General features: G+C 42.9%; 1 protein-coding gene across 1 annotated transcript in view; it reads right to left on the bottom strand.

The window, feature by feature from the left end:
• LOC126442990 (zinc finger MYND domain-containing protein 11-like) overlaps positions 1 to 19,913 on the bottom strand; it is a gene marked incomplete at both ends in the record, with an annotated part of 79,191 nt that overhangs the window by 38,495 nt on the left and 20,783 nt on the right. Inside the window, 3 exons of the mRNA XM_050090837.1 lie at positions 1,404 to 1,520; positions 6,261 to 6,457; positions 11,925 to 12,213. Coding sequence (XP_049946794.1) covers positions 1,404 to 1,520; positions 6,261 to 6,457; positions 11,925 to 12,213 — 603 coding nt within the window. The remainder of the gene's footprint in view (positions 1 to 1,403; positions 1,521 to 6,260; positions 6,458 to 11,924; positions 12,214 to 19,913) is intronic.

The following is a 19,913-nucleotide window of genomic DNA, read 5'->3' on the forward strand; positions in this document are numbered from 1 at the left end:
ACATGATTTACCAACTGACCTGCCTACACTGTGAAACTTTCTATGTGGGAATGACCAACAACAAACTGTCCATTCGCATGAACGGACACAGGCAGACAGTGTTTGTTGGTAATGAGGATCACCCTGTGGCTAAACATGCCTCGATGCACGCCCAGCACATCTTGGCACAGTGTTACACCGTCCGGGTTATCTGGATACTTCCTACCAACACCAACCTATCTGAACTGTGGAGATGGGAACTTGCCCTTCAGTATATCCTCTCTTCCCGTTACCCACCAGGCCTGAATCTCCGCCACTCATACCTCACCTATCATTCAACAAAATCTTTGCCTCTGCACTTCCGCCTCGACTGACATCTCTGCCCAAACTCTTTGCCATTAAATATGTCTGTCTGTTACTGTATATGCACGGGTGTGTGTGTGTGTGTGTGTGTGTGTGTGTGTGTGTGTGTGTGTGTGTGTGTGCGCGCGCACACGTGTGCAAGTGTGTATATCTGTCCCTTTTTCCCCCCTTAGGTACGTCTTTCCGCTCCCGGGATTGGAATGACTCCTTACCCTCTCCCTTAAAACCGACATCCTTTCATCTTTCCTTCTCCTTCACTCTTTCCTGATGAAGCAACATTGGGTTGCGAAAGCTTGAATATTTGTGTGTGTGTGTGTGTGTGTGTGTGTGTGTGTTTTTTATTGTGTCTATCAACATACCAGCGATTTCTCGTTTGGTAAGTTACAGCATCATCGTTCTTTTACCACTTAGAGTTCTTTTGAAAAAGTCTACCTATTCAAAGGGTACAATAGCATTGGCAGAATAGGAATAAAATTGCCTTCCATCCCCCCCCCCCCCCCCCCCCAGGGTGTTTTAATAGTAATTACACAACACTACACGCACTTTGCAGCATGTAACAAGACCCAAATGTTTTACAGGATACATACAAGATATACACAGTATATAAAAAACAGAGAATTACTTTTACGAAGTTACTCAGTGATTTATTTAGATCCTGTAAAACGTGTAGCAGTTATTACCCGCAGCAAAGCACGTGCACTGTAGAACATAAACACTGTTTTACAAAATGATTTTGCACCAGGATTAATCTTACGGCTAAGCCAGTAAGACGAAAATAGAAGTTCTACAGCACAAAAGGGGACAGGTCATAGTCAGTTCTGAAAATCTCAATACGTCACAGCTGCAGCATTCCAATACTGTAACAGATAAAAGTTTTACAATATAGTTGCCTTACATTCCGACAAAATCTTCGTAAGTGAACGGCTGAAAAAAAGTCGTTAACGAGAGGGACGTCTCGCACACGACTCCACCCGGCCGATTCCCTGAGAAGATTTGGTCAGAGCGCCTCGGCGAAAAAGTGCGTGTTGACAAACCATAGCGAGAGTGTTTGGGGATGTCACCTGCAAGGTGTGTATGTTGACGGAGATGGGCCGGATGTGGACCTTCTCGATGTGCGCGCGCTGGTGCTGCCCGCCGAAGAAGCGCACGTCGTACTGCTCTCCCTCCACCTTTATCACCTGCGGAGAGCGCGAGCGACAGTTAGCGTCAACTACTCGCCACGGGCGAGGAAAGTTCGTTCGAAAGACGGACGACAAATACAGATTAAAATTACTGTCAGTCACGAAGGACTGATAAAAATATTTATTCTAACTAGTATACATTTACACAAATAAAAACATTTGTCACTGATGTATAAAAACAGACAAGAATAACAGGTGAAGTTGAGATCCAAACCCGTCTATCGCTTCCCAGTTATAAAACAGAAGTACTTTCTGTGGTGTTACATAACCTTTTTAGGGTCTGTGCCTCGATCAGCAACGGAACACTTACGGGATCACTCGGCTGCTCTTCCGTTCGACTATTAAAACCACTTTTCCTCACGAACAGGCAGGTGTATCGAGGTGAAATTCGTGCCACTTACTGAGGTCAGGTCATACTGTGTCCCGATCGTGACATATGCATCCGAAACTCGGGTTACGGAATGGAGAGAGAAAAGCAAAGCACAATCTAGTGAGATGAAATTCTTGAGGAACAGTACTGGAGTGACAAAGATAGACGGGTTAAGAAATGAGAGGATCAGAGAGTTAATGAAGGTGGAGCCATTACAGGAGGAGATAGAGAAATCGAGGCCGAGATGGTACGGACACGTTAAGTGAATGGAGGAGAAGAGAATACCCAGGAGGATACACAAGATGAAATTGGCAGGAAAGAGACAGAGAGAGATGGCCAAAAGGAGTGGAGGAATGCATCCAGGAGAAAGGAGAAGACTGGACCGAGGTGAAGACGGAGAGATGGTGGCAAGACAGAAGACGATGGAGAGGCCTATGTTCCAAACAGACCGGGACAGAGGCTGGAAACTGTCCAAGATGATGATGATGATGACCAAGGTCCACAATCCCTTGGCGGTAGAAAAAACTGAAGCTTCTAAGTGAATGCAATCAAAAGATACGGCCATTTATGTCGCATATTTTGATACTCGAAAACTCACTCGTAGGGTACTTCCCTCTGACCTAAAACCATCAAATTTGCAAGAAGCACTACACCTAAACGAAAAAACAATCAGAACAAGATTAATATGTAATTATATCACACAAAAAATTCTTTAATTATTTGTTATCCAACTACAAACTTAAAATTAAAACATTCCAGGGACCAATAACTCGACAGTATCAATGTCAATAACACGCAAAAATTGTTGAGACTCTCAGCTCTCGGGATGGATGGTATGTCTATGTACATAATTAAGTCTGTCACATTTTCCCTTAAAAGCCAGGCTAACTATTTCTTCTTTGCGGGGAGGGGGGGGGGGGGGGGGGGGGGGGGGGGGGAAAGCAAGCTGCGGCAGCACAGGTGCCTCCTGTGTATAAATACGATACAGGTACAGACCAGCTAAATTACAAAACCTCTGTTTTCAGGATTATTGAACATATTCTGAGTTTAAGTATAGTAAATTTCCTTGAGGGTGAAAAGCTTTTGTCCACTAATCAGTACAGATTTAGAAATCATCGCTCACGTGAAACTCTGCTTCCCTTTTCTCACATGATATTCTGCAATCCGTGGATAAAGAGCAACAGGCAGATTCCGTATCCTAGATTTCTGAAAAGTGTTTGACACGGTGCCCCACTGCAAGCTGTTCAATAACGGGACAAGCATATGGAATAAGTTCACAGATATCTGAGGGCCTCTAAGACTTCTGAAGTAATAGAACCCAGTACGCCATCCTCGACAGCGAGCGTTCGCTAGAGACGAGGGTATCGTCAGGAGTGCCCCACGGAAGTGTGACAGGATGGCCACTGTTCTCTACATCCACAAATGATCTGGCAGACAGGACGGCCAGCAATCTGAGGTCAAGAGGGCCTCAGAATAACTAAACACAGTGTTGTCAAGATAATTTGGAAGTGCACTGATGTCTGATGTGAAATTTATGAGAAACAACTTTGAAATTATGAAATATCTTCGCTTAACACTTTCTGCACACATTTGTTTAGGATACATTCTAAGAACTGCATGTCTGTAAACAATAAAAATTAGACTGTCATGTGGAATGTTTTATACTTGGTCTATACCACTACAAATGTTAGGTTGGTGCATAAATTTGTAACGTTTTTCCAAAAGTTTAATAAACACAAAAGATATACATGACAGAGACTTCAGTTTCCAGTAATATATTCTCCGTCAATATTTAAAACAGTCAGCCATCGCTCGAGTAATTTTTTGATTCTGCGAATGTAGAAATCACTCTCTTTTGAGATGATCAACTCATTGATCCGTGTTTGAAGCATATTTTCATTTGGAAAGGAAGTTCCTTCGAGGTTGTTCAACAGAGAGCGGAAAAGATGACTGTCTGAGGGCGGACGATCAGACGAATGAGGTCAGTATGGAATGACTTCCCAACCCGACCCCTGTATAGTGTTTTTTGTCAGTCTAGCAGAATATGTGCGGGTGTTATTGTGGACTAACATCACTCCACACTGTCTTCCCGCTCACCGTTCCCGGACCGAGTCTGAAAGACGTCTCAGTTGTCAACAATAAGTGTCAGCAGTGACAGTTACATCTCGGGGAAGCAATTTGTAGTAAACCGCACCCCCGCTGTTGCACCAGATGTGGAACAATATCTTCTGTGGATGCGCACAGGCCTTTGTACAGGGAACTGCTGCCTCTTTTTTTAACTGAACTATTCCTTTCTTTACCTCAAGTTAGCATAAACACACAATTTCTCGTCACCAGTAACAATGAATCGCAGGAATGGCCGGCAATGTTAACGAGTCAATGACGAGCGAGCAGAGAAGCACCCACTGATTTTTCTGATTTTTGGCTTATACCGTGCTGTACCAATTTTTGAACCTTCCCCACTGCATCCAAATGTCACACAATGCTGGAACAGCTCATCACATCTACCACTTCTCAAGTACACTGTCGTGGATCATTGTGGATTAATGCATTTAAACAATCTTTACGAAACCCCAAAGTGAATGTGGAGAGTCACTAATGTCAAAACGATCCTCCTGGAAACGAGGAAACCATTTTCTTGCTGTGCTCTAACTGGCATTATCTCCACACACGGCATAAATGTTTCTGGCTGCCTCAGCTGCCACCACCCTGCTATCAAACTCAAACAGATGAATGTGTCACAAAAGTTCCGATTTCTGCACGAGGCACTCCATTTTCTAGCAACCACAGCTCCACTCGTTTCCTCCAAGTGGCAAAATGGCAATATGTGAACTCAACTGGCAACAGTGAGCAACAATAAAAAATTACAATCAATATACAAACCCACTGCAAACCTAATACCAACACGCAAAACAAAAACACTACGAGCTTACACACCAACCTAACATTTACTAATTTTGAAACATACTGTATATACTAAGTGAATCACAGCAGAAGGAATTAGTTAATTGGCTAGATAAAAAAAATATCTACTCACCGAGCAGTGGCAGGATACACGTGTGAGACTGTTGTGATTGGCGAGCTTTAGGAGCCGGTGGCTCCTCCTTCGGGCAGAAGGGTTGAAGGGGAAGGAAGAAGGGTGCAGGAAAAGAACTGGACAGGTCTACGAAAAGGGGTAGCTTTTGGTAAAGCCACCCAGAACTGTGGGTCAGGGGAGATTTGGCGTACAGGATGAGAAGTAAAGTCCGATTGTCGATTGTCGGGGCTGCATCGGACGATATTTGAGAACCCGAGAGCTTTAAGGTGGAAGACAGCGTAATATGCAAGACAAGAGATTACTGCAAAAACATCTTGCATGAGGTAATAAGAGCAAAAAGCTAAAGTGCACTGTACGTAACAGAGGTGGGAGGGGGCGGTGAAAAATAGACGGTGGAGACAATTAAAGATGTAGAAAACTAAAACAGAGTGAAGCAAAGAGTAGTTACAGTGATGGAACGCTGGGACCGCAGAGTTAACGTAAATAAAGGCCAGGTGGGTGGTGAAAACGGAGGACGTGCTGTATTGCTAGTTCCCACCTACTAAGTTCTGATAAACTGGTGTCTGAGGGAAGAATCCAGACGACACGCGTGGTGAAACAGGCTCCGAGGTCACGTCGTACCGCATGCTCTGCAACAGACTAGCACTACAACGTGTCCTTAATTCTCGCCACCCACACTGCCTTAATTTACATAAATTTCTCCAGTCTCAGCTTTTCATCACTGTAACTACTCTTTGCTTCACTCTGTTTTAGTTTTCTACATCTTTCATTGTCTCCACCGTCTATTTTTCACCGACCCCTCCCACCCCTGTTATGTACAGTGCACTTAGCTTTTCACTCTTTTTACCTCGTGCAAGATGTTTATGCAGTAATCTCTGTCTTGCATATTACCCTGTCTTCCACCTTTAAGCTCTCAGGTTCTCAAATATCGTCCGACGCAGCCCCGACAATGGGACTTTACTTCTCATCCTGTACGGCAAGTCTCCCCTTCCACTGACCCACAGTTCTGGGTGGCTTTCCCAAAAGCTACCCCTTTTCGTAGACCTGTCCAGTTCTTTTCCTTCACCCTTCTTCCTTCCCCTTCAACCCTTCTGCCCGAAAGAGCAGCCACGGGCTCCAAAAGCTCGCCAATCACGACAGTCTCACGTGTGTATTCTTCTGCCGCTCGGCGAGTACATTTTCTATCTGTCCGATTAAATAATTTTAACGACAGAAGGAACGTTACAGATGCCCGCCGATTACTTAATTTGTACACGAGAAGAGCTAAGCCTGCCGACCGGAGCTCCGGCAGCGGCTCCGCCCTTCCAACAGTACGGGAGCGGTGCAGTACCTTAGCCGGCCAGTACGGAAAGCCCTTCTGCTTGGCGTAGACGAGTTGGTGGGGCGGCCGGCAGGGCTCGCAGAACCAGTGCTTGTCCTTCTTCTCGTTGGAGACCCGGTAGCAGTCGCGGCACTGCCGGATCTCCGTCAGGTCGTAGACGCAGTCCCGCAGCATCTGCCGCGCCATGTCCGCCAGGCTGCTGTGCACTGCGAGAGAAAGCACAGCTCCGTTCAGTCGTTACCGAGTCGGCCACCTCCCGGCACCGTTAGTCGGAGCAAAATGTTTCCGACTGTCGGGCCGTTTCTTTTTCCCATTTTACGACTGACATTTACTTTACGGAGGGTATGCAGACACAATAACGCCTTTGGTATACGACCTCTCACTTGATGAAAGGCCTGTTCCTAAAGACTGGAAAGTAGCAAAGGTCACACCAATATTCGAGAAAGGAAATAGGAGTAACCCACTGAATTACAGACCCATATCACTGACCTCAATTTGCAGTAGGATTCTGGAGCATATACTGTACTCTAACATTATGAATCAGCTTGAAGAAAATGACATCGATACATAACCGACACGGATTCACAAAATATCCTTTTCTTGTGCAACACAGCTACCGTATTTGCTCAAATCTAAGCCGCACTCGAATCTAAGCCGCATATGAAAAATGAGACTCGAAATCGAGGAAAAAATATTTCCCGAATCTAAGCCGCACCTGAAACTTGAGACTCTAAATTCGAGGGGAGAGAAAAGTTTTAGACCGCACCTCCAAATGGAAACAAAGTTGGTCCATTGTAACATGAGACACAATTCAGGTCGAATAAATGACGATACAGCTGCAGTAGTTTGGTTCGAGTCCTAAGCTTAACAGTTAAACTTAACCGAGTAGCCATTGCTATGTGTCAGGTGCTCCGTCTGTATTTATACGGGTACCCTTCCCTTCTCACGTGCTTCATCTGGTTTGAATAGATTGCTTATTTTGCTTTGATCTGATAAGTGCCGTTCTCTTTGTTATAGGTGTTTACGTCACTCTAAGCTGAAAATGCATTTTTGTGCTGTGTAATGCATTGTTTGTCTGACTCGCGGCAGGGCTTGCTTTTGAGCGCGCTACCGCAGCTTACAATAAAAAGGAGAGAGGAATCGTCTCATAAGCGAAACAATGGCAATAGACTGCTATTTGTTGTTACTTCCACTGCTGCTTTCCTTGATAATAATCAACAAGAACCAAATAATAGACTGCGTATGATAGAAGATGTTCTGAAGGAGAGTTTAGCGAAAGTTTTTCTCCGTTCGAAAATCTTTGCAGGCGCCTCTTGAGTATATTACATTCTGCACAGAAATTAGAATCATCTTAGATTTAAAAATCTAATCAATTGCTGTGCTTCGTTTCTGACTGTATCACTATTAGGCATAAGAATAATACGAATATAAACATGACACGATATGTATACTCTTCTGCATTTGCTGTTGTCTGACTCTTAGTTTTGTAGATTATTAGGCAGACAGGATTTACACGAGATAGCAGCAAACACGAAAGAATACATGGCATAATGTTTACATTCTTCCACTTTTTTCTTTTTTTTTTTTTTTTTTTTTTTTACTGACGCAGAGATTTTGGCGCCAGTATTTACCTTTGTGCTTGCAAAGCATGCCAGTGTAGCGCTACATATATTCGACAACAGAAGTTAGTTGTGGCGGTACATACCAACGTTTTTCATAACTTCCATTTACTTTGCACTCGATTCTAATCCGCAGGGTAGCTCTTTATTCCCATTTAGTATAGAATGCTGTCGACACGGGATATCACATCGATTCCACATTCCTAAATTTCCAGAAGGCTTTTGATATTGTTCCTCACAAGCGAATAAATCAATCAAATTGTGTGCATATGAAGTATCGTCTCAGTTGTGTGACTGGATTCGTGATTTCCTCTCAGAGAGGTCACAGTTCACAGTGATAGATGGTAAATCATCGAGTAGAACTGAAGTGATATCTGGTGTTCCGCAAGGTAGTGTCGTAAGCCCTCTGCTGTTCCTGATTTACATAAATGATCCAGGAGATAATCTGAACAGCCCCCTTACATTGTTTGACGATTTTACTAGACAGTAAATTATAGCGACATCGGCAGACGATCAATTCCAATTATAAAATGATCTAGAGAGCATTTCCGTACGGTGCAAAAAGTGGCAATTCACACTAAACAAAGAAAAGTGCGAGGTCATCCACACGGGTACTAAAAGAAATCCGATAAATTTTGGGTACACGATAAATCGCACAAATCTAAGGGCTACCAATTTGACTAAATACCTAGGAATTACAATTACGAGCAACTTAAATTTGAAAGATCACACAGATAATATTGTGGGGAAGGCAAAACAAAGACTGTGCTTTGTTGGCGGAACACTTAAAAGCTACAACAAACCCACTAAAGAGACGGCCTAGCATTACACTTGTCTGCCCCTTGCCGGAATACTGGTGCGCGGTACGGGATCCTTACCAGGTAGGACTGACGGGGGACATCGAGGGTGCGTGAGGAGGGGCAGCCCGTTTCGTGTTATCGCGCAATAGGGGTGGGAGTGTCACTGATACAATACGCCAGTTGGAGTGGTACTCACTGAGACAAAGATGGTTTTCTCTGCGGTGCGATCTATTTACGAAATATCGATCACCGACTTTCTCTTCCGAATGCGAAAATATTTTGTTGGCACTCACCTACGTAGGGAGAAATGATCATCATCATAATAAAATATGAGGAATCAGAGCTCGAATGGAAAGATTTAGGTGTTCCTTTTTCCCACGCGCCATTTGAGAGTGGAATGGTAGAAAAGTAGTACGAAAATGGTTCGATGACTCCTCTGGCAGGCACTACGTGTGAATTGCAGAGTAACCGTGTAGATGTAAGGTGAAGGTGTCAGCACACGGGACGGGGCAGCTAATGCCAGTGTGCACCTATCGCACTTCGCGAGATGCAGTACCGTCGGCACGCGCCACGAGGCGGTTAACACGACCGTGCTATCGACGCTCTCCGGTGATAGTTTTCAGCTTTTTTTGACTAGCGAATCGTACAGTTTATATGTGAAAATGGAGAGGTGTAAAATTGCTATATCACTTCTATTAAAACACACATTTTCTTTCTCGACCGTGTGCTAGTCGTATTGTTCTGTCTGCAGAATACACATATAAAAACTTCTGCATCCGTGAATGTGTAACGAGACAAAAATGAAATATACGTGTCCACTCGGGAAGCACATCAGCTTACAAAAGTGCATCAAATCAAACAAACTCACTTCTGATAGAGAGCACACATACATTCACATATGAGGAGTAAAATAAAATTGAATACAGCAGGAAGTGAAGCCACTTCTGAGCCACGATCGGTTCCGGATGGTGGTGCCTCAACCACCTACGCTGTGGTGGAACTCAGCTTCCAACTGCCACTTACTTTTTGTTACAATATTCTCAAGGCTTTAATCAGTGAAATGTGGTTATAGTTAACTATAACGAAGCAATATGATGTTTCTCAGCGTTTTATTACAACAAATTGTACTGACAACCATTCATTCTTGAGATAGTCAATGTGCTGGCACTTAGAAACAGCGTATATTCATAGTGTGTAACATACGACAAGAAACCTGCCGAGTATGGGCTTCTACTGAACATGACAAATACAGTACAGAGTATTCCTTCCTGCTTGCGATTGTGCGTTCTTGTTTCTCAGTGGTTCCGCTTTACGTGGCACGTTGAAATATCACACAACTTGTTTCGCGTTTCACGTGACAAAATCACTCCTCAGAGAGAAACAGAAGGAAGTGATGTCACAAAGCTCTTACAAAAGCCACACTGACGCTAACAGACTCGTCCCGTGTGCCGACAACTTCGCCGTTCTTCAGGTGGTCGAACACTGTCCTAACAACAGTATCGTGAATGTAATACAAAAATTTATTTCCATCTTAACTGCAAAGTTTTTATTCCTAGCTTTATGCCTGTGACTTCATCCACATATGCACATGTCATATTTTGCACACTAACTTTTGTAGATAAGGGTATCATTACGAGTGGCTCAGGGCAGTACGATAGGACCGTTCTTGTTCTCTGTACACTTAAATGATCTGACAGATGGAGTGAGCACCAATCCACGACTATTTTCTGATCACGCTGTAGTGTGTAGGAAAGTTCTGCCATTGACCACGTGAGGATACAGGATTACTTTAACAGAATTTCTACATGGAGCAACGAATGGTGAATTGCTCTGTGTGTAGAAAAATTTAAATTAATGCAGATGACTAGGAAAAGCAACCCTATAATGTTCTAATAGAGTATTAGTAATGTCCTGCTTGGCTCAGTCACAATTATCACATATCTAGGTGTGATGTTGAAAGTGGTATGAAATGGAACAAGCATTTCAGACCAGTAGTAGTATAGGTGAACAGTTGATTTTGGAACACACATTGAATTTCAGAATGAGATTTTCACTCTGCAGCAGAGTGTGCTCCGATATGAAACTTCCTGGCAGATTAAAACTGTGTTTCCGCCATAACCTTTCTTTCAGGAGTGCTAGTTCTGCAAGGTTCGCAGGAGAGCTTCTGTAAAGTTTGGAAGGTAGGAGACGAGGTACTGGCAGAAGTGAAGCTGTGAGGACCGGGCGTGGCTCAGTCGGTAGAGCAGTTGCCCGCAAAAGGCAAAGGTCCCGAGTTCGAGTCTCGAGGTCCCGAGTTCGAGTCTCGGTCTGGCACACAGTTTTAATCTGCCAGGAAGTTTCACATTGCATTTCGTTAAGTCTTGTTGCAGCTGAACCATCTTGTGGCGATTTGCTGACCCCCAGTAGTACACTTACGGGTGTTCTCATTACCACTTAGATGAAATATCGATTCATCACTTAATACGATGCTGGATATCTTCAATGTCGTGCAGCAAGATCTCACTTGCAAAGCCAGCATGTAGTCAGAGCTTGTAACAACAGTAAACAGTAAGCACATAGTTTTAAGCATCTCCTTAAAATTCTCCGCACTGCCATCACGGGAACTGCAAATTTGAGACAAGCATAGCCTACTCTCACCCATTCGAACACTCTTCAGTCACTCTTTGTTGTCCCATACTCCTCTCTTTGTGCACAACAACAGAAACAATACTGTTTTGAGTTGCTCTTTCATTTGATGTATTATTTATAGCTTTAAGTCGAATGTAATAAACGCTGAAAACCCATACTTTCATTTCGAAATCCTCTGTATACCTTATGAGAAGACCACAGAGGTAAATTTGAGCTCACACAGAGACAGATAAGTTCTTCCTGCAAACCTTTTGCGACTGGAACAGGAACTGGAGGAAATTACAACGGCACATAGACACCCTCCGCCACACACTGCAAGGTGGCTTGTGGGATATAAATGTAAATGTAGATGTAGATGAATAAATTACTGGTTTCAGTCGTTTTGCCTTCTGGAGAGAACTATAGCACCCGTCTCACGTTTCAAAGACGGCCGACAATGTCTGAAACTTAATTTTGTACTGAAAATGGTTGCTTTGGTTCTCAAAAATAAACTCCCTTCAAACCGAGCATTTGAACAATAACTGACATCTCTAGTATCCCCGAAATGTCCAACCTCTCCGGGCTCCGATTCCACAGTTACAGTCTACTTTCGGGCACCAGTGCAGCGGCGACTGCCGGCTACTCACCGCCGTGGTAGATGACGACGTTGTGCACGATGGTCATGGCGTCTGCGCGGAACTCCTCGAGCAGGCGGTACTTGCCCTCGCCGGCCTTGTGCTCCATCGTCTTGAGGTCCATGGGCCGGTAAATGAGGAAAGCGGCGCGCCACCGCTCCGACTGCCCCTGCACGTCCGTCCGCGCCACCGGCAGCGACCCCGCCGGGTGGTGGTGCACGATTGCCGACGTGCGCTCGGGGATCGAGTACGGGTTCCGCGGAGGCGGCGCTGCCGTGCGGTCGCAGAGGTTCGCCGGGAGCTGTCGATACGCACATCAATTTCTCTGTTACGTTTCGTGTAATCGCTATTTTTGGAGAATGCTGTGTACAATATACGAACGAGTTTTATTTTCTCGAACCTTCAGACGGCAAAAATAATGTACAATAATATGACTACGATAGTGAAACTTTCTACCACATTAAAACTGCGTCCCGCAGCAGACGGAGTTCGAGTCTTTTCCCTTCACTGTCCTGATACTTCCGAAATGATGTCAAGTCAATGTCTCTGTTTATGTATACGTAGTACCGATTCCATGCATGGAACTACTGAAATACCCTTTTTCATCAAGCTGGAGGATTTGTTTTATTCGTGAGGGGATCTTACAGACTGGCCTTTCCTTCATACTTGAAGGATTTGGAGATTAGTAGCAGTCTTTTGGCCACTAGTAGCAACATTAAAATTCCATATTTACTAACAAATACTAATGTTCATTGACAAATATTAAATCATTTTTCAATAAAAATAACATTTTTATTTTTAATTACTAATTATGCGAAAATGACAATATTCACCATATATTAAAATTTATTACAAAATGCTAAACACCCTATAGAAAAGGAAATACTTTTTCATTTCTAGAGATTGCACAGTATTATTTGGTTATGTAATTTTTTTTCCATTTAATAATCAGGCTTTTCACATTGTTTCATAAAAATTTAATTTCATGTTGTTAGTAATACATAATAAAAGATGTTAATTTGACTGAAAAATTACAATCCAAAATTTGTTAACCTTTAATCGGGCTGTTCCCCACGCTGTTACCATTCCTGCCCCTGTAACTGTTCGTGTGCCATGCAACGCTTTCTTGCAGCACAGCATAATCTGCCAAGTTTTGGTGCACTTTTCTCAAATCTAGTGATTGCTGAAATTGTAAGTTGTGAACATCGGAAATGTATACTATGAACATAAGTACGTTACAACTGATTTATTCCACCAGTCTCTTGGAAGTCTTTACCGGAGGAGAGAACACACGAACAACACTTTTTGGAAAATAGATGTTTCAAGAATCTGATTCCTTGAGTGAAGTACGAGGGCTATTCAGAAAGTAGGGAATGTTTTGGTATATATATTAAAAAAAAAAGAAAAAAAACCGTAAGTACAAGAAATACATTTTATTATATACATCTGAAAGAGCAACTGACATACTACTTTTCAACATAGTCACCAAACGCAATGAGGCATTTATCGTAGCGGTAGACAAGCTTTGAAAGACCGTCGTAAAATTCTGCCGCCCGAGACTTCAGCCAGTGAGTCACGCCCGCCTGGAGCTCCATGCCGTCATGAAAGCGCTACGTTGTGAGGCAGTTCTTCTTCTTGGGAAATGAGTGGAAGTTGCTTGGTGCAACATAGGGCCTGTAGGGCGGACGAGGGAAAAGTTCCCATTTGAATTAATAATGGAGTTCTTTAGTGCGGTTTGCCATGTGAGCTCGGGCACTGTCGTGCAAAAACAAAATTTTGGACGTCAGCTTTCCTCGCCGTTTGTTTTGAACTGCTCTTCTAAGTCTGTGCAAAGTTTGACAGAACTGGGCAGAATTTACGGTTGCTCCACATTCCAGAAAATCAGTAAAAAGCACACCTTGCCCATCTCAAAACACTGTCACCATCAACTTCCTTGCTGACAAGGTTTGCAAACATTTTCTTAGTTTTTGGGGGGACCTCGTGTGCCCCGACTCCACGGACTGTAATTTTGTGTCGCAATCGACACGTTTCACCCAAGTCTCATCACCAGTAACAATTTGATCCACTAATGAATCACCATGTTTGTGGTAGGCCTCCAGAAATGTCAGTGTTGCCCCCATTCACTGTTCTTTATGGTGCTCTGTAAGCATTTTGGGCACCCATAGTGCACAAAATTTGTGGTAGCCTAGCTTTTGAGCGACAATTTCAAACAACAAAGTCCACAATACTTGGGGAAAAGAAAGTGAAAGCTCCGTTATAGTGAATCGTTTCATCAACTTTAGCAACAAGTTCATCAGTCACAGTACTCGGGCGTCCACTCTTCTCTTCGTCGTGAATGTCGGTTTGGGCATTTTTAAACCGAATGCGCCATTTCTGGGCGGAACTTCAACTCATTACATTGTTCCCGTACACTTCACACAGTTCAAGATAAATTTCTATGGGTATTAGGTTTGTGGCCAACAAAAACCTTATCACAGACTGCACCTCACAACTGGCGGGATTTTCGATTGCAACACACATTTCAAATTCGAATATTGAAAAAACCAGATGCGCAGAGATGTTCCCGCTCTCACAGACGGATGCTGACTGAGCTTCCGAGCATGCACATACCAAAATATACGCGATAGGTGCACACCTAGCAGTGTCAGACGGAAACGTTCTCTACTTTCTGAATTGTTGATGTTGTTGTTGTCTTCAATCCTGAGACTGGTTTGATGCAGCTCTCCACGCTATTCTATCCTGTGCAAGCTTCTTCACCACACACTTTCTGAATAGCCCTCATATTTCGAAATTGGGTCTCGAGTGATGTATTTAAAAATCAGGTTTCTGAAGAATGCCTTGCAAGAATTAAATTGTGAACAAAGAATAGAAATCTCAGTTGTCGGTTGGTACCCGTGTGAACTTACAAAGTGTTCAGCATACTTGTTTATCTCACTAATTACTATTATTGTTAACAACCTATCATCGAAAATGGACGTGAAAATCCAAGTGGACCCTTGTGGCCAGTGTGAAATTCTAAATACACTTTCTAGAGCCTCCCAGATGCTGCCAACTGTGGGCCCGAGAGCCACTGCACAACTCCGCACTGTCAGGCAGGCAGAACTCAGTCAAGCACAGTTGAGGGGTTACTTATTATTCCTATTTGTTAATACACACGCAATTAAAAATGTCACTCTAAATACAAATAGGGTATAACGTTAACTGTTTACAACATACCACAGAGATGTAGGGGACGCTAAGACAGACAATTCGATACAGGGCACTTCTGTTCTATCGAGCAAAAGCCACTTAAATTATGATGCATGCCTGCTGCAAAAGATTTTTAATATCCTCTCGCACTCTTATGCCAACAACTTTAATTAACATCTGTAAGTTAACCTTTCCTGTGAGGACTGGCCTGCACTTTCCCTAAATTTAAGTCCTATCGAGCATACGTGGGATGCATCGGACAGACATATTGCGGCACCGTCCACGTGCACGATCGACCGTCTGGCAGTTGTCAACAGCACTGCAGGACGAATAGATCACGCTACCACAAAAACTCTTACCAATGTTGTGGCCAGCACGGGAGCACGTTTTAGAGCAAACACTGCTGTCTGTGGTGACCACTGCAAATTGCCTCGACTTCAGTGTAATTATTGCCTTTCGATTAAAGCGTCATTTCTGTTCGTGTCATTGCATATTTCTTTGAGCTACCTTCTGCACTGTAGCAGTTCTTTCTATTTACGATTGAAGTTTCACTGGCTATGTTACATGGCAGTGACATGCAAGTGTGAATCACGAGGTTTTCCCCCCGGTTGCTGGCGGTAATTCCTTAGGTTATTTGGAACAAAAAAATGTAAACACAGTAACGTGATCAGATCCATAATTAAGGAGCTACAACCGAGTTCCAAAACGGTGCCACGGTGTATGAACCGCTACACTTGTGTTCACAGGACACACGACCAGTCTTAGACAGACAAATGCAGCGAGTGTTACGTTAGGATAACAACCGAGCTGCCGATATTGCAATCACTGTTTATTGTCATTGCCTCCTGTGTACAGTGCACTTCGCAATGCAATACAAGTTTTCAGTGCAGGACTACGGAGAGATGGTGTACATTTTGGGCTTTTGTGACGGTAAAGCAAAAGCTGTTCTCGAATATTACCGTCTGTATTCTAATCGTAGGATTCAGAGTGCCAGAACATTTAGTGGAACATATCGAACGTTCCTAGAAACTGGTACTCTTCCCAGTATTTGTATTCTCTCCGAAAGACATCGTGACGTCCGGGAAGAGGAAAACATTCTTAATTCAGTAGAGCGCAGTCCACATTCGAGTAAAAGATGCGTAGCTACCCGATCGAACGTTTCACAATCTAAGGTGTGTAGGATTCTTCGTGAGGATGGACTGTATCCTTTCCACGTGTGAAAAGTTTACCATTTAGAGCCACACGATTGTGCCAACTGTATGCGCTTTTGTAACTGGTTAAATGGAAATCGGCAGCTTCATAATGTTCAGTGATGAGGCAATCTTTACAAGAGATGGCATCAACAACACGCATAACAGGCATGTCTGGGCAGATGAAAATCCCCGTGCCATGGTAGTATCTCAAGTTCGACGCAGATTCAGTGTCAGTGTCTGGTGTGGTGTTGTGTGTGACCATGTACTGGGGCCGTTTATTCTCCCGGGAAATTTAAATGGTCACACATACGGTAACTTTTTACAAGAAGACTTACCGCAGCTTCTCGAAGACGTCCCTTTGGAAGCGAGACGCCACACGTACGTCCGACATGACGGGGAACCTGCACACTTCCACTGTCGTAACAGCTTATCGTAATCGGCAATTCCCCCATCGACGGACAGGTTGCAGGAGCCTTATCGACTGGCCTGCCAGACCTCCACATTTAACACCCCTAGATTACTTCATCTGGGGGTGGATGAAAGACGTCGTGTTCAAAGTTAAGGTGGAAACACGAGAAGAATTGATAAGACACATTTTAGATGCCGCGACGTCAGTAAGGAACGAGCGTGTGAAATTACGAAATGCTACTTGCGTGGTTCACTCCCGTGCAAATACTTGCCTTAAAATGGAGGGAGGAAATTTTGAAAACTTGCTTTAAATCCACACTGAATGCAAGAGACTGCTACAAAATTGTTTACTTATTATGTGCATTTTTGATAGTGAAATCCTACAATAAAAGTCATTTTTCTGAGTTTTGCAATTACTGTAGCTCCTTAATTATGGATCTGACCCCATTATTTTATTTACAGTTTTTTGTATCAAATAACCTAACGAATACCCTCCAGAAACTGGGTGAAAACCTTCGGATTCACCCTGTACATTTGGGTAACATTCTGAGAGCCCTTTGTCTGCAACCGAGAACAACTGGACGATGTTGTATGGGATGCTTTACTCCTATTAGCCTGTACCACCACCTCCTAAAATTTTTACTACTACTCATGCAAAATATTTAGCTGCAGGTCACACAAATAGTATCATTACCAGTTTTGTCTTCTCAGCATTGCACAATCTGTTCAAAAAGAAAGAAGGGGTATAGTAAAATATTAGAAACACTAAAATTTACAGTCAAATTACATTTGCATTACCCTCGTGTCTGTGCCTCAAAACCGTATCTTACAGACTGGAGCTCTTCACTTTCCCACTTAAACAACTTGTAATCTCAATGCCTGCACATCGATTTCACCAAGTAACGCAATGCAATTCTCAAAACTGAAAATGAGAGTCATCAGTTGCACAATTTATTCTTCATTTTCTACCAGTTTTGGTTGTGACAACCATCCTCAAAGGAAAACTATATCCTTAAAAACAAACTGAATATACACACAAGATAAAACAAGTACATTGTCACTTTGATCAAGGTATATTATAGTTCAATTCATTTATCTTGGCGGCTCGCGCATGCCCGCCCAGACGCGGGAGATTGCAGCGTTGCCAGTTGTACGCGCCAAGAGAAGCAGCGCTGTAGCAGTGTAGTTCTCAAACTTACGTTTAGGGGGGAGCGCGCAGTTTATGAAGTAAAGCCACCACGGCCGCATTAAACCTTTCGCTGCTACAGAGACGTGCTCCCCGCATTCCACGCCGTGCACGATTTTGTAACCACTGCACTGCTCCCCTGTGCACACACATAGTGTTCCGACTGCTTTGACACACTTATCATTCGATTTCACAAAAACTATTTGGCCCAAAAATTTGATTTTGACACATCTTCTTGACTGATACCTTCCCCCCACAAATGACTTAATTTTGTTTCGATTTTCAACGCAGTTATATTGCAGCATTAAATGTAGTAAACCATTGCACGAAATTTTGAAGAGTTTGCAGAGGTAAAGTTCATAGCGTATACTTTCCGTATGTTCGATTGTAGTTACCACAATTTTGAGAATGAAATGTGGACAAGATACCTAAATTTCATATAAAATTTACTGTATAACAACATCTCATTTAATTTAAGTACCAGATTGGTGTCGTATGTAATATTGAGAAATATTCCGTCTTTCGCGACTGTAATAAAAGTTTTATTTAAACCGGGCGCGTTTGACTTTATTTTAAAGCACTTCAATCAATCAAAAGGAAGTACACAAAATACGTTAAACAAAACTGTGGACTTACAAAAACATTAGGACTTGAATATACTGTGTATCAGTGCTCTGAGCTATGTCAAATATAATTTTTGTGTGTGGCACACACAAAAAGCATTTATTTGCTAAAACACTGATCGGCCGACACAAACGTTGAATATTGTGTTACCTCAGCACAAAACTACGAAAGGTGACTTGGCAATGGAGGAGACAAAATGCTGTCCAATGAAGATGCTTCAAAAGAGAAAAACGCGTCTGGTCTAAATAAGACGCTTATTACAGTTGCAGAAGAGGAATATATTTCAATACCATTGGTAAAATTGCAACTGTGGAACAAAAACAAGAAAGAGAACATGAGTATTATTGTGTATGTGCCTTACCCTTCATTGATGTCAATCGCTGCGATAGTCTTCTGCATCGCTGTAGTCAGTGTCGCAGTCCGAATCATCAGGTCTTAGAGTTATGACGATGGGTTCAAGCAGATTGTCAATTACAATTTCCCTGTCCATGTCCTCCTCCTGTAGCCTTTGTACATGCCGAACACATTCAGCCCATGCTGAAGAAGTAATTCTGTCAAGTGCTTCGTGCAGAAGCCTTTCTGTATCGGCAATTTTAAATGTCACGTTTCGTTCTGCGACATACCCTTTCACTTGTGCCCAAATTAACTCTATCGAATTGTATTGGCAATGGTACGGTGGCAAACGCAAAACTGTGTGTCCATGTTCCTGTGCAATACAATCGATTTCATAAACTTTTGTGCGAGGCTTATGAAGCACTACAAGATTCAACATTTCAGCACGAGTTTGGTTGGCAGTATGTGGAATATTTTTAGTTGCAAGCCATAACATGATATCGGCTTTTTTTGTACTTGTTGTGGGTGTCTTGTCAACAACAACAGAGTGATAACTCGCATTGTCCATTACAATCACCGAGTTTGCAGGCAAGTAAGGGAGAAACTGATTCCTAAACCACAATTTCAATGTCTCAGAGTTCATTTCGGAATGATAATCCCCTGAATTTCTCTTTTTTGCCCGGAACACTAATTTGCTTTCTGGAATGAATCCAGAAGCAGAACCAGCGTGAAGCACACTTATTCGTCCACCTTTACCAACTGGTACTTTAAACCCACCCGAACCATCACTCATTTTCCAACACGCTTTCCTTGTGTGATTTTGGTTCACCCATGTTTCGTCCAAGAAAAAAATGTTCTTATTCCCGGATTTTCTTACTTCAATAATACGTCTTAAAAACTGTGCCCTTGAAGCAGCGATATCACTACGTTCCATTAAAAACTTTCTTCCGTCATTTGTATGTACATATTTGAATCCAATGTTTTTAAGTATTCTATTCATTGAAGTCATGCTACCTTTAAAATTTATGGTTTCACGCATTTTCACAGTGATTTTTTTTACAGTAGGAA

The sequence above is a fragment of the Schistocerca serialis genome, unplaced genomic scaffold (assembly GCF_023864345.2).
Source record: "Schistocerca serialis cubense isolate TAMUIC-IGC-003099 unplaced genomic scaffold, iqSchSeri2.2 HiC_scaffold_1419, whole genome shotgun sequence".
NCBI classification, from domain to species: Eukaryota; Metazoa; Arthropoda; class Insecta; order Orthoptera; family Acrididae; genus Schistocerca; species Schistocerca serialis.